This window comes from Rhagoletis pomonella, unplaced genomic scaffold (genome assembly GCF_013731165.1).
Source record: "Rhagoletis pomonella isolate Grant_MI unplaced genomic scaffold, Rhpom_1.0 Rhpom_scaffold_00006, whole genome shotgun sequence".
Classification (NCBI taxonomy): domain Eukaryota; kingdom Metazoa; phylum Arthropoda; class Insecta; order Diptera; family Tephritidae; genus Rhagoletis; species Rhagoletis pomonella.
This window is the reverse complement of record NW_023458560.1, coordinates 62,044,880-62,056,171: the sequence shown is the minus strand read 5'-3', so window position 1 is coordinate 62,056,171 and position 11,292 is coordinate 62,044,880. Positions and strand designations below refer to the sequence as shown.

The 11,292-nt window shown below is 49.1% G+C and overlaps 1 protein-coding gene across 1 annotated transcript; it reads left to right on the top strand.

Moving 5' to 3' along the window:
* The first annotated feature begins 928 nt into the window (after positions 1-928).
* On the top strand, positions 929-4,432 carry LOC118742018. The gene has a single exon (XM_036473987.1). It carries the CDS (start codon positions 929-931, stop codon positions 4,430-4,432), a length of 3,504 nt encoding a protein of 1,167 aa, XP_036329880.1.
* Positions 4,433-11,292: the final 6,860 nt, after the last annotated feature.

The window sequence follows — 11,292 nt, the reverse complement described above, 5'->3', positions numbered from 1 at the left end:
CGATCGTCGCTCGCCACTGTCTACCGCGTACGAGCGATCTCCGCTCGTCGTCGTCAGCAGCGCAACGTCAAGCGCGCCAGCAAGAGCGCTATCCGGCACCGCCAACAGCGCAAGACCAAGCGCACCCGCAAGAGCGCTACCCGTCGCCGTCAGCAGCGCACGACAGGCGTGCCGAGGCTAGCAGCGCGCCATTCAACGGCGTCAACAGAGCGCTGCTCACCAGAATTGAAGCCACGCCACTACCGCCTAACGGGACAGGAAGCCGTTACCCAACCACTGCAAGTGACGCCAGCAAATTTTGTTATTTGTTATATCGCTAGCTTAGAAAGAAAAGTTGCTAAGTCCCATTTTAAAAATTTTACAGGAGAGGAAAAAATCTTCCTATAGCCATTTTCTTTAACTATTTCGCAAGACTTTGAATCAAACATTTTGCTGGTTTAAAGCAAAGCAAAACTCCATAAGAATCAGAGGCATTCGATATTTATTAAAAGATGTCGTATTATTTTGGCCTTATCGGATTTGTGGTGCTTCTTTTGGACTTAGCAAATTTTCCTTTTATTGCTTATGAAAAGGAAAAAATAAAATAAGTACCTCTATAATTTTCGAAACGATGCATATTCAATTTCTCTAGCCTCCTCTATCAAAATATGAGTTTTCATAAAAAGTGGACTTAGCAACTTTTCACTCTAAGCTAGCGATATGTTCTTTATAGAAATTAAGGAAATTAAATTAATAAAGTGCGATTTACCAGAGCCCCGAAACTACAAATTTATTGTAACGAACCCTGGACACGGCGAGTATACCCCAGCATTGTGGAAGAAGCGTCGGAGCGAGCAAAACGCTTCGTTACAATTGGCGCCCGAGCAGGGACCCTTGGTAAATCGTACACGTGTAAAGGGAAAATTATTATATGTTTGATACGAACAAGATGGCGGAAGTGATTAACACAGCATGGTTAGATGATATACCCAAGGAGCAACTAGTATCCATCGCACAGGAATTGGGAATCGAGTGCGCGGGTACCGCCCGAGAAATACGCAAGTGCATAACGGCACTGGCGGCTAAGGCGCACTCCGACCCAGAGATCCATACCAAATTCCAGGCGATAGGAATCACCAACAGAGACAACGAGGCTGCCTCGGAAGACGAGGATGAGCATAAAACACCAGTACCACCGGAGGAAAGTGGGGAGAGTACGTCTAATTTCATGGAAAATGCAACACGGAGCCAGTTGGTGGTACCATCGTACCAGCACCAGCTGCCCCTACACCAGCACCCGCCGACAACAACCGTCGGGTCGAACGCAGGAACAGCCAACCCTGCAAACCAAGCACCAACCCACACGTTTGCACCTATCATCGACCAGGTAAGGAAGTGGTCAGTGAAATATGATGGTGGGCGAGACCCGCTAGTGTTTGTAGAGCGATTGGAGGAACCGGCCGAGGTGTATGCCTTGAACGTGGACCTCCTGCCAAAAACCATGCCCAAGTTGCTGTGCGGCACCGCTCTTCACTGGTACCGCAACAATAACGAGCACTGGAGTAGCTGGATAACCTTCAAGCGCGATTTCCTACGCTTCTTCCTGCCAACTCGGTATTTCGAACGCCTCGAGGACAATATACGACAGAGAAGGCTGCACCCACGGGAGAAATATAAAGAGTACGTGATCGCAATACAAAACCTGATGCGAAACGCCGGGTATAGCAGCGAGCAGCGTTTGGAAAGAATTTTCCGCAACAGCCACCCCGATTACTTGTTATACATTCGGCGGCGGGATTTCACCACTCTATCTGAACTACTCACGCTCGCGGAGGAGTACGAGTGTATCCACGAAGGCCACAGACGGACGACGGAGACATCACGCCGACCCCAACAACGTGTGCAGGAGATGTGGGCAGGAAGGACATTATGCCAGGCGATGCCGCAACGCACGGAAGATATTCTGTTGGGAGTGCGGTCGAGCCAATGTCCGCACGATCGAATGCTGTCGCCGGCGTCAGGGAAACGGCGGAGGGCTCCACCAAGAACAAGGCGCGGTGAGCACACCGAACCCAGCGCCGAGACACCCATAACCATGCGTCAGGATCACGGTCGACTGTACGCCCTAGTCCACTTGGGTAGGGAGCTAGTCGAGGCCGTCATCGATACCGGCGCCTCGAAGAGTTTCATATCCACCACCTTAGCGGAGTACATGGCAACCGTAGGAAGCGGAGAGAGGATAACGGTAGCCCTCGAGATACACATGGCCGACGGAACCAGTAGCAATATTTTCGAGGCCATGAGGATCGAGGTTCGTCTCGGACAAGCGATGCACCACGCAGTGCTATACATCATGCCAGGCGCAATAGACGACCTCATACTCGGCCTAGACACATTGGGAAGCATGGGAACTGTAGTGTCCTGTGGCGGTCAACAAGTTGTACTCACCGAACCGACTACACAGACGGCACCATCCGCTACCTCACAAACCACAGAGGATAACACCTCACTCGCAGTAAGTAATACCATCCCGCCGAGGACGGCTAAGAGGAAGCACCGAAGGAAGGGCAGATCCAGGAGCGAGAAGGTCAATAGAGTCGACCATGATGAACCCAGTGGAAACGTCGATAAGCGCACCTCCGCGGAGATGCCACACAGTAACCATACAGGCGAGGCAACACGAATACGCGACTTCCTAGCGGAGGAGCTACAGAAGTTTGAAACCATGAGCGGAGTGGCCAACGTGGCGGAGCACAGGATCATCATGACCGATGACCGCCCAATTAAGCAGCGGTACTTTCCGCGCAACCCAGCGATGCAGGCCATCATCAACGCAGAGATGGACGAGCTCCTCTCCAAAGGGTGCATCGAACCCTCCTGTAGCCCGCATAGCGCGCCCATCGTGTTGGCTCGGAAGAAAAATGGTAAGTGGAGGTTGTGCGTGGATTATCGGCAACTAAATGCCCGATCAGTACCCGACGCATACCCCTTACCCAGAATACAACAGATACTGGACAAGTTACGGCGGGCTAAGTACATCAGCAGTCTAGACCTCAAAAACGGCTACTGGCAGATACCCCTGGAACCGAACAGTCGCCCGTACACAGCCTTCACCGTGCCGGGGCGCGGACTATTTCAATGGCGTGTCATGCCGTTCGGCCTACACTCCGCACCAGCAACATTTCAAAGAGCACTCGACCAGGTCATCGGCCCAGAAATGGAACCCCACGCTTTCGCCTACCTAGACGACATCATCGTCATAGGCTCCACCTTCGAGGAGCATGTACAAAACCTACGGGAAGTACTATCACGACTACAACGCGCAAATCTCCGCATCAACCCCGAGAAGTGCGACTTCTTCAAGAACCAACTCCGATACTTGGGTCATGTGGTAAGTGAAAAGGGAATCCACACCGATCCCGAGAAGGTGGCCGCGATCCGAGAATTAAAACCACCGTCTAACGTGAAGGAAGTACGCCAATACCTCGGGATAGCATCGTGGTACCGTCGCTTCGTGCCCGATTTCGCCACGTTAAGCCAACCACTAACTGCACTTCTGAAAAAGGGTAAGCATTGGAAGTGGAGAGTCGAACAGCAAGAGGCCTTCGACACCCTCAAACGGAAGCTCACCGAGGCCCCCGTACTCGCCTGTCCGGATTTTAACGAGAAATTCACCCTACAGACGGACGCTAGTAACTTTGGCTTGGGAGCGGTGTTGACACAAGAATTAGAAGGAGGTGAACGCGTAATATCTTACGCCAGCAGGAAATTGAACAAAGCGGAGGTCAACTACTCGCCCACGGAGAAGGAGTGTCTTGCCATTGTTTGGGGAATCCGGAAGATGAGGCCATACCTAGAGGGATACAGGTTCAAGGTGATCACCGACCACATGTCGCTGAAGTGGCTGAACTCCATCGAGAGCCCTTCCGGCCGCATAGCGAGGTGGGCCCTAGAACTACAACAGCATACATTCGATATAGAATACCGAAAAGGGAAGCTCAATCTAGTCGCGGACGCACTATCACGGCAACCACTGGAGACCCTCCGGCAAGCGATAACGACGGAACCACAATGCAAGTGGTGGCATAAGCGCGTGGGCGAAGTGCGCGCCAACCCGGAGAAATACGCTGACTATATGGTGCAGGACGGACAACTCTACCGCCATATCCCGTGCCGAAGCCAGGATGAGGAAGCAGTGCCCTGGAAGCTACCAACCCCCCTTCGCCAACGAGTACTACAGGAGAACCACGATGTACCCAGCGCCGGCCACATGGGCATCCGACGGACAGTGGCGCGGGTCGCCAACCGATACTATTGGCCAGGTATGTTCCGTGACATCAGCCGCTACGTGCGCCAGTGTGATTCCTGCCAGCAATACAAGGAAGGACAACAGAAACCCGCGGGAAAAATGCTGTCACAGGTGGCCTCGGAGCCCTTCACACCATGCTATTAGTATTCTTCGACCGCTTCAGCAAATGGGTAGAGCTAGTCCCAATGAGACGCGCCACGGCAGAAGGGCTACGCCGTGCATTCAGAGAACGAATCCTAGCGAGATTTGGCGTTCCGAAGATACTCATCTCGGACAACGGCGTCCAGTTCACCAGCACGCTGTGGCAGCGCTACCTCCAAGAGATGGGAATACGACAGCAGTTTACCGCGCCATACACCCCCCAGGAAAACCCAACGGAACGCGCTAACCGAACGGTCAAGCGAATAATAGCTCAACTTACCAGGACGCAACACCAGCGATGGGATGACCTCCTCCCCGAAATCGCGCTAGCCATCAATACCAGCGTTACCGCCTCTACGGGGTACAGCCCTGCTTTTCTCGTCCAAGGGCGTGAGCCACGACTACCTGGAGCGCTCTTCGATGAGATGAACATTGGGACGGGCACTATTCCCCCTACTGCCGAGGAGAAGTCCAGCAGGATGCAGGAGGCATTCAGGATTGTCCGGCAAAATATGGAAAGAGCGGCGACGGACCAGGCCCTCCACTACAACCTCAGGCGGCGAAAATGGACTCCTAGGGTTGGCGAACATGTTCTCGCCAAGGAACACCATCTATCCAAGGCCGCGGACGGGTTCGCAGCGAAATTGGCCCCCAAATATGACGGCCCCTACAAAATCCTGAGGTACACATCACCGGTGATCGTCCAGTTACGCAAGACCGATGGAGGAAGGGGGAAAAGACGGCCAATATCGCGGAATTAAAGACGTATCATACCAGCGAGGCCATATAGACACAAGGAGACACAAAAAAAAAAAAAAAAAAGGGGAACGACCACACAAATAATTGAATTAATTAACCAACTTTAATTTCGTAAACCACTCCAACCAGCCATTCAACCGCGAACCACCGGAGAGCGAACATCAGGATTTCGGAAGTTACAAGAAAAAATAGAAATAAAAACAAGCAGACATCAAAATGGAAGCCAGCAACAAGTGGGCGAACTGCGTCAAACGCATACGCGAGCGCATAGAGGAGGAGGAAGCGAAACGTCCTCGCACCCAAGTACTGGGGTCACAGCCCCCTACCGGCATACGAAACGCCGCGACGGCACGCGCCGACGCCGCCGCGAGACACACGCAGCTTACGGGCAGCACCACCGCACGCCGCGCCGCAGCCATAAGGGCAGTCAACGCCCACGCCGCAGTCGGGACGACACGCGTTGCCACCATCCACGACGCCGCAGCGCACATGATTAGTGTGCAAACTAGACAGCGGATATCCGCTGCCCCTACTGCAGTCGTTGCACCCAGCAGCGTCATTAACACGTCCTCCTACGCCACCACGGCAGGATCCGCCGTACACGTCGCCGTCAGCACTACGCGCGCCCGCACGGCGCCGACGGCCGCCACACGCCCGACCGTCACGCACACAACAACCGCACATATGTCAGCTCGACGAGCCGACCACTCCCAACAAGTCGCCGGATGCACCGCCGCCTGGGCAGAGGCCGCCGCAAGGGCGCACCCCATCAGGCGTACCGTACCAACGCCCGAGTGCATTCTCGGCAGGGTAACGGCCGATACGCGCAACGCCTTAGTGGTCACAGCAGAGCGAACCAGCAGTACCGAAGAGAGTTCCACGGGTAGTAACTCAACAGAATGTAGTAGGTCAAGCGAAAGTACGACCAGTTCAAGCGACAGCTCGGACGACTCGAGCGAGGGGCGAGTTGACCCGCCGACCACTCCGGTCAACGACCAAATACACGCGAGGCGAACACCATCGCCGCCCATCCAACTCTCATCAGGAGAAGAGACAACGCCGCGGGAGGAGCAAGGGCCAGTACTAGCATACCCGCCAGGGCCAGGCAGCATCGCAATATACCCGGTGGATCTGCGTTCATTAGAGGGAACACGATGGCTGACAGATGCGGTGATGGACGCATGGGCGAGAGGGTTAGAAGGCGAGTTGGGACCAGGGGCCACCATACTCAGTCCTTTCGTTGTGTGGCAACTAACACAGAACGGAAACTCGGAGCAAAATTATCGGCGCATCCATCGCTGGCTGCGAAAAACGGATCTGTTTGGCAAGCGGGCAGTGCTGGCGCCCCACAACACGGCTGGACACTGGTACCTGCTAGTACTGGCGAACCGGGAGACCACCCACCACCTCCTTGACATGGAATGCTGGAGGGAACGCTATATGTGGACCGTGGACTCTAGGACGAGGGGGGGAGCCGCCCACGCAACAAAAACATGGGAGAAGTTCCTGCAGTCGGAGTATACCCAGAGGCACGGCGGGGTAGGCTTCGAGGTTCAAGAAGTCTACCCGAGGGTCCCACAACAGGAGAACGATGGAGACTGCGGGGTATACGTGTTGGAGACCATCGAGAGGGTCATGCGCTTTGTCGGACAGGGCAGAGGCGCACCCGGATGCATCGCAGAGCCTTTCACGGCCGATATGGCAGCCCTGAAGCGGGCGCAGATACTGTCCACGTTCCAACAGCACGCCCATGGACGCGAAAGCGCAGAACCGTCGCCGTTACAACCGCACTTACCACCGCACCAAGACAGATCCACTACCGCCACGCCGATCCGACCGCCGTCACCCTCCGCCCCGCCCTCCGCTACCGTCGCATCACCGATACGACCGCCGCGATCACCATATCCACCGCCGGAACCAAAACAGCAGCAACCAGAGATGCCCCCAGAAGGGATCGAGGTCTTGGCTAGCGATGTTGACGGACCAGTGCTAGACCAATATCCGGAAACTGCCGAGAGAACCCGTAGCGCCTTCGGGAGAATCAACCAGGGAGCGTGCAGGGCACGCCAGAGGTTCCGCACAGAGAACTACATGATCACCGTGTATAGAGGGAAAGCGCGCATACAGCCAAGGATGAAGGAGCATTGAACTTCCGAAGTGGGGGGGAGTATGAGGACTAAATGTTCAGTACACCGCACAACAGCCAGTCAAGCAACACAACTCATAGCAACACAACTCGTAGCAACACACGACAGCATCTTTGTGACCATGGCAACGAAACATCACACAGCAACATGTGGCTGCACAACCACGCAACATCAAGCACACAGCCCATAAAATACAGAGCACAGCCAGAAAACAGGCAGTCAGCACCATTGTGTACAAATACAAGTGAGATATCTTAGCAATAGACGTCATCCTGGGCCACAGCTGCGATCATCTGTTTTCTAGAGTTGCTTATTTTGGTCTAAAGTGCGGTTTTTTGACCTGAGTTGCATTAAATAGTCTCTTAAAACTTGGTAGTATTTGCTGTTCAAATGGTAACATATATGCCCAAAAACTTGAAAAATATTAGATGATTGCTTTTTAAAAATGCTATTTATAAAATTTGGTTTTGATTGCGACATTAGAAATATTCAGATTATAAAAGTTTTTCACATATGTTTTAAGATTTTAAAGCTTTTAAAATGTACGGTAGAATGCAACAATGTGCTTGAATTTGTTTGCTTCTTCGTCAACTTATTCGTTTGCAGACTAGAAAAATGGCGAACAGCCATCAAAATACTGATTCAAAATACACACAAATGGGTGCGCGCAGCAAAATTCAGCCCTAATGGTAAGTTCATTTCATCGTGCGGCGACAAGTTAAGAATTTGCGATACATTTTCAGGCGAATGTATGCGAACGTTCACCGGGGGAAGAGGTATGGGACGACAGCTGGCATGGCATCCAGACGGCAATCTGGTGGCTTTAGCATTAAGTTGTAACCGCGTTAAGATATTTGACAAAGCTGAAGGCGAGCTAATACAGTGCATTCGTCGCCGGAGAATGATGTTGCATTTCACCCAAGTAGAAATTTCTTGGTGACTGGCGGCGATGACGATACAATATGATTGCTTGATTTATTAGAAGGTCGGCCAATTTATACACGGTAGTAGTGCACTTTAGCGGAACCATATAAAATACATTTTTTCCTGTATTCAACAGTTGCCCGTTTGGAAATCTAATTTGCATACATTTGATACCAATAGCGCGCAACAAACAAGCCAGTTCTCAAAGAGCCCAAATTGATTTTAGTCATGCAACAGCTCCACATAACTCCGCCATAGACACACCAGTTGCTGGAGTACCAAAAAGCTGTGATGACAGCATTTTTAATTGATCCACGACAATCGGTGGCATATGGAATGCGTGATGGAAATTTTCTGGTGCTTGATAGCCAATATACTACAAGAGTGAAACGCTACAAGTGAAATGCTGTGATAGTATTTTTTCTCAAATTTTCATCTTTTATTTGCAGTTACATTAAGAAGCTCATAGAGGACAGAGCGGTTGGTGAGGAAGGTGTCGAGTTACTGCTGTACTGCAACTGGGAAAATCCGCTCCACTCGTATGGAATAGTAGCTTATGTCGAAAGGCTGGTTTTAGTATAATGCGGCATTCGCAGCATACCCTCACTGGCGCCGAGCCGTTGAAGAAATTTTGGATAAATAAACGTGCAAGAAATAGTTCCGATACTAGCGCGTCCATATTCTTGTTAAGGGTCATCAAAAAATTCCTTGTGTTGTAAATAATAAAGGGAATGCCGGATTATACTAAAGCCAGCTTACCGACAAAAACTACTATTCCATACGAACACAGAAATATAAATGTATCTAAAACTGAATAACTCAAATCAAATTGGATTGCATTTGCATACCTAATATTGGAATCTGTTTTGATCGTAAAAAATACAACTTGCAGTCATTTAGATTATAGTTTTGAAAGAAATTGATTGCAATCGTAAATTATGTAAAAATTGTCAATAACAATCTGCCTAAAATTTATTTTTCCCATGTAACGGTTATAAAATACGTTAAATCCGCACTATCTGCATTAACAAAAAATATACATTGGAATATTTAAAATAAACCGATTCATATTTATTTTCTAATAAGAATTGTTTCTTAATTGAAAGTATTTAATACTAATATAATGTAGTGGTTAATGTTTTAAAATGAATTCGCAATATGTCCGCAGCTCAGGTTGATTTAAAGAAATCCGTTTAAATTTTTCGAATTACATCTACTTGAGTACAGGATAGGCAGGGTTGCATACAAATGGTAGTTCCGTAAATATTTAAAATATGTTAGTTCATTCAATATTTGCATCTGGGCCAATAAATAATAACAAATATAGCCGAAAAAAACAAAGTTTCAATTAAAACGAGTTTTTATAACCCCCCATAAAATTCCGATTAATTTTAAATACGAAAATAACGATATTTTTTCATGGAGATTTATTTTTTTAATATACCTTGTTTATACCTACACAAAAACCGGATTAGCAAAAAACCGATTGGACTCAACATATATTTCTTTACCGCATTTATCCCCCTGTCTTTATAGCGCACTCGATAAAGTCTTATTCAAAAGTAAACAAAATTGCTATTTTTAAACGACATTTTTTTAATAAATAATTTGCGCGGTTGACCGAAATGGAAACAAACAATAATTGTAATTTATTATAACAATAATACGAATTTAAAACGGGCTGTATAAAGAAAACCAGCCTATTGTCACTTCACTTTCCAATGGTGCTGATTGCTGCAAGAATTATTTAGCGATTTAGAGCATAATCAACACAATATATGCACATAAATATGTATTATTTCACAGATCTCAGGGTCAGCTTAGAAATACGTTACCAAAATTATATAAAATTTAAGTAGGAATTATTTTTATTTATAACGTAAAAGCGCTATCTGACCCAATCTGATAAGTATATTTCCCCCAAAAGTTAACCCATTTTATTTAATTTGTCTCTCGTGAAAATATATATTTTATTTATAATTTTCAGATATGTACATATATTTTAAATTTTTGCTTTAATTTTTGTCTCCTTTTAATATTTAATTAGATACCTTAAGATTAAAATAAGCTTAAAACGAAACAGCACAGCAACCCTTTTATGTTCATCTTGAGAACACAAAACCCTCTTTTGTTATAATTCGGCGCTGCACAAAATCCTGGCTTTTATATTTTCCAACAAAATACCACTTCGCAACCCTGGATTTTCACGAAGCGTTTCATTCGGGTCGTAGTTTGGCTACTTCGGGCCATTCGGTGTTGTATGCCATATTGGCTGCCATATTGTTCACACTGTCATCGCCATATTGAACACCCTGTCAACTAGCTGTCAACCCTAAGATATCTCACTTGTATTCTTCCACAATGGTCAGCACGGAGCTGTGGTCGCGAGCGAACGACTAAAATTGAAGGGAGCGATAGCTTGTGAGTGGTACACACACCACAAGACATCACCCCTCAAAGGTAGAAAAACCATATTTGATAGTGAGAACTACCGCTGAGTGGGGCGATTGCTTGCGAGTGGTACACACACCGCAAGACATCACCACTCGAGAGTAGTAATCATTAAAAACGGTTTCGATCGTCGCTCGCCACTGTCTACCGCGAAGCCGCGTACGAGCGATTACCGCTCGTCGTCGTCAGCAGCGCAACGTCAAGCGCGCCAGCAAGAGCGCTATTCGGCGCCGCCAACAGCGCAACACCAAGCGCACCCGCAAGAGCGCTACCCGTCGTCGTCAGCAGCGCAACGTCAAGCGCGCCAGCAAGAGCGCTATCCGGCGCCGCCAACAGCGCAACACCAAGCGCACCCGCAAGAGCGCTACCCGTCGCCGTCAGCAGCGCACGACAGGCGGACCGAGGCTAGCAGCGCGCCATTCAGCGGCGTCAACAGAGCGCTGCTCACCAGAATTGAAGCCACGCCACTACCGCCTAACGGGCCCATAACGGGACAGGAAGCCGTTACCCAACCACTGCAAGTGACGCCAGCAAATTTTGTTATTTGTTATATGTTCTTTATAGAAATTAAGAAAATTAAAT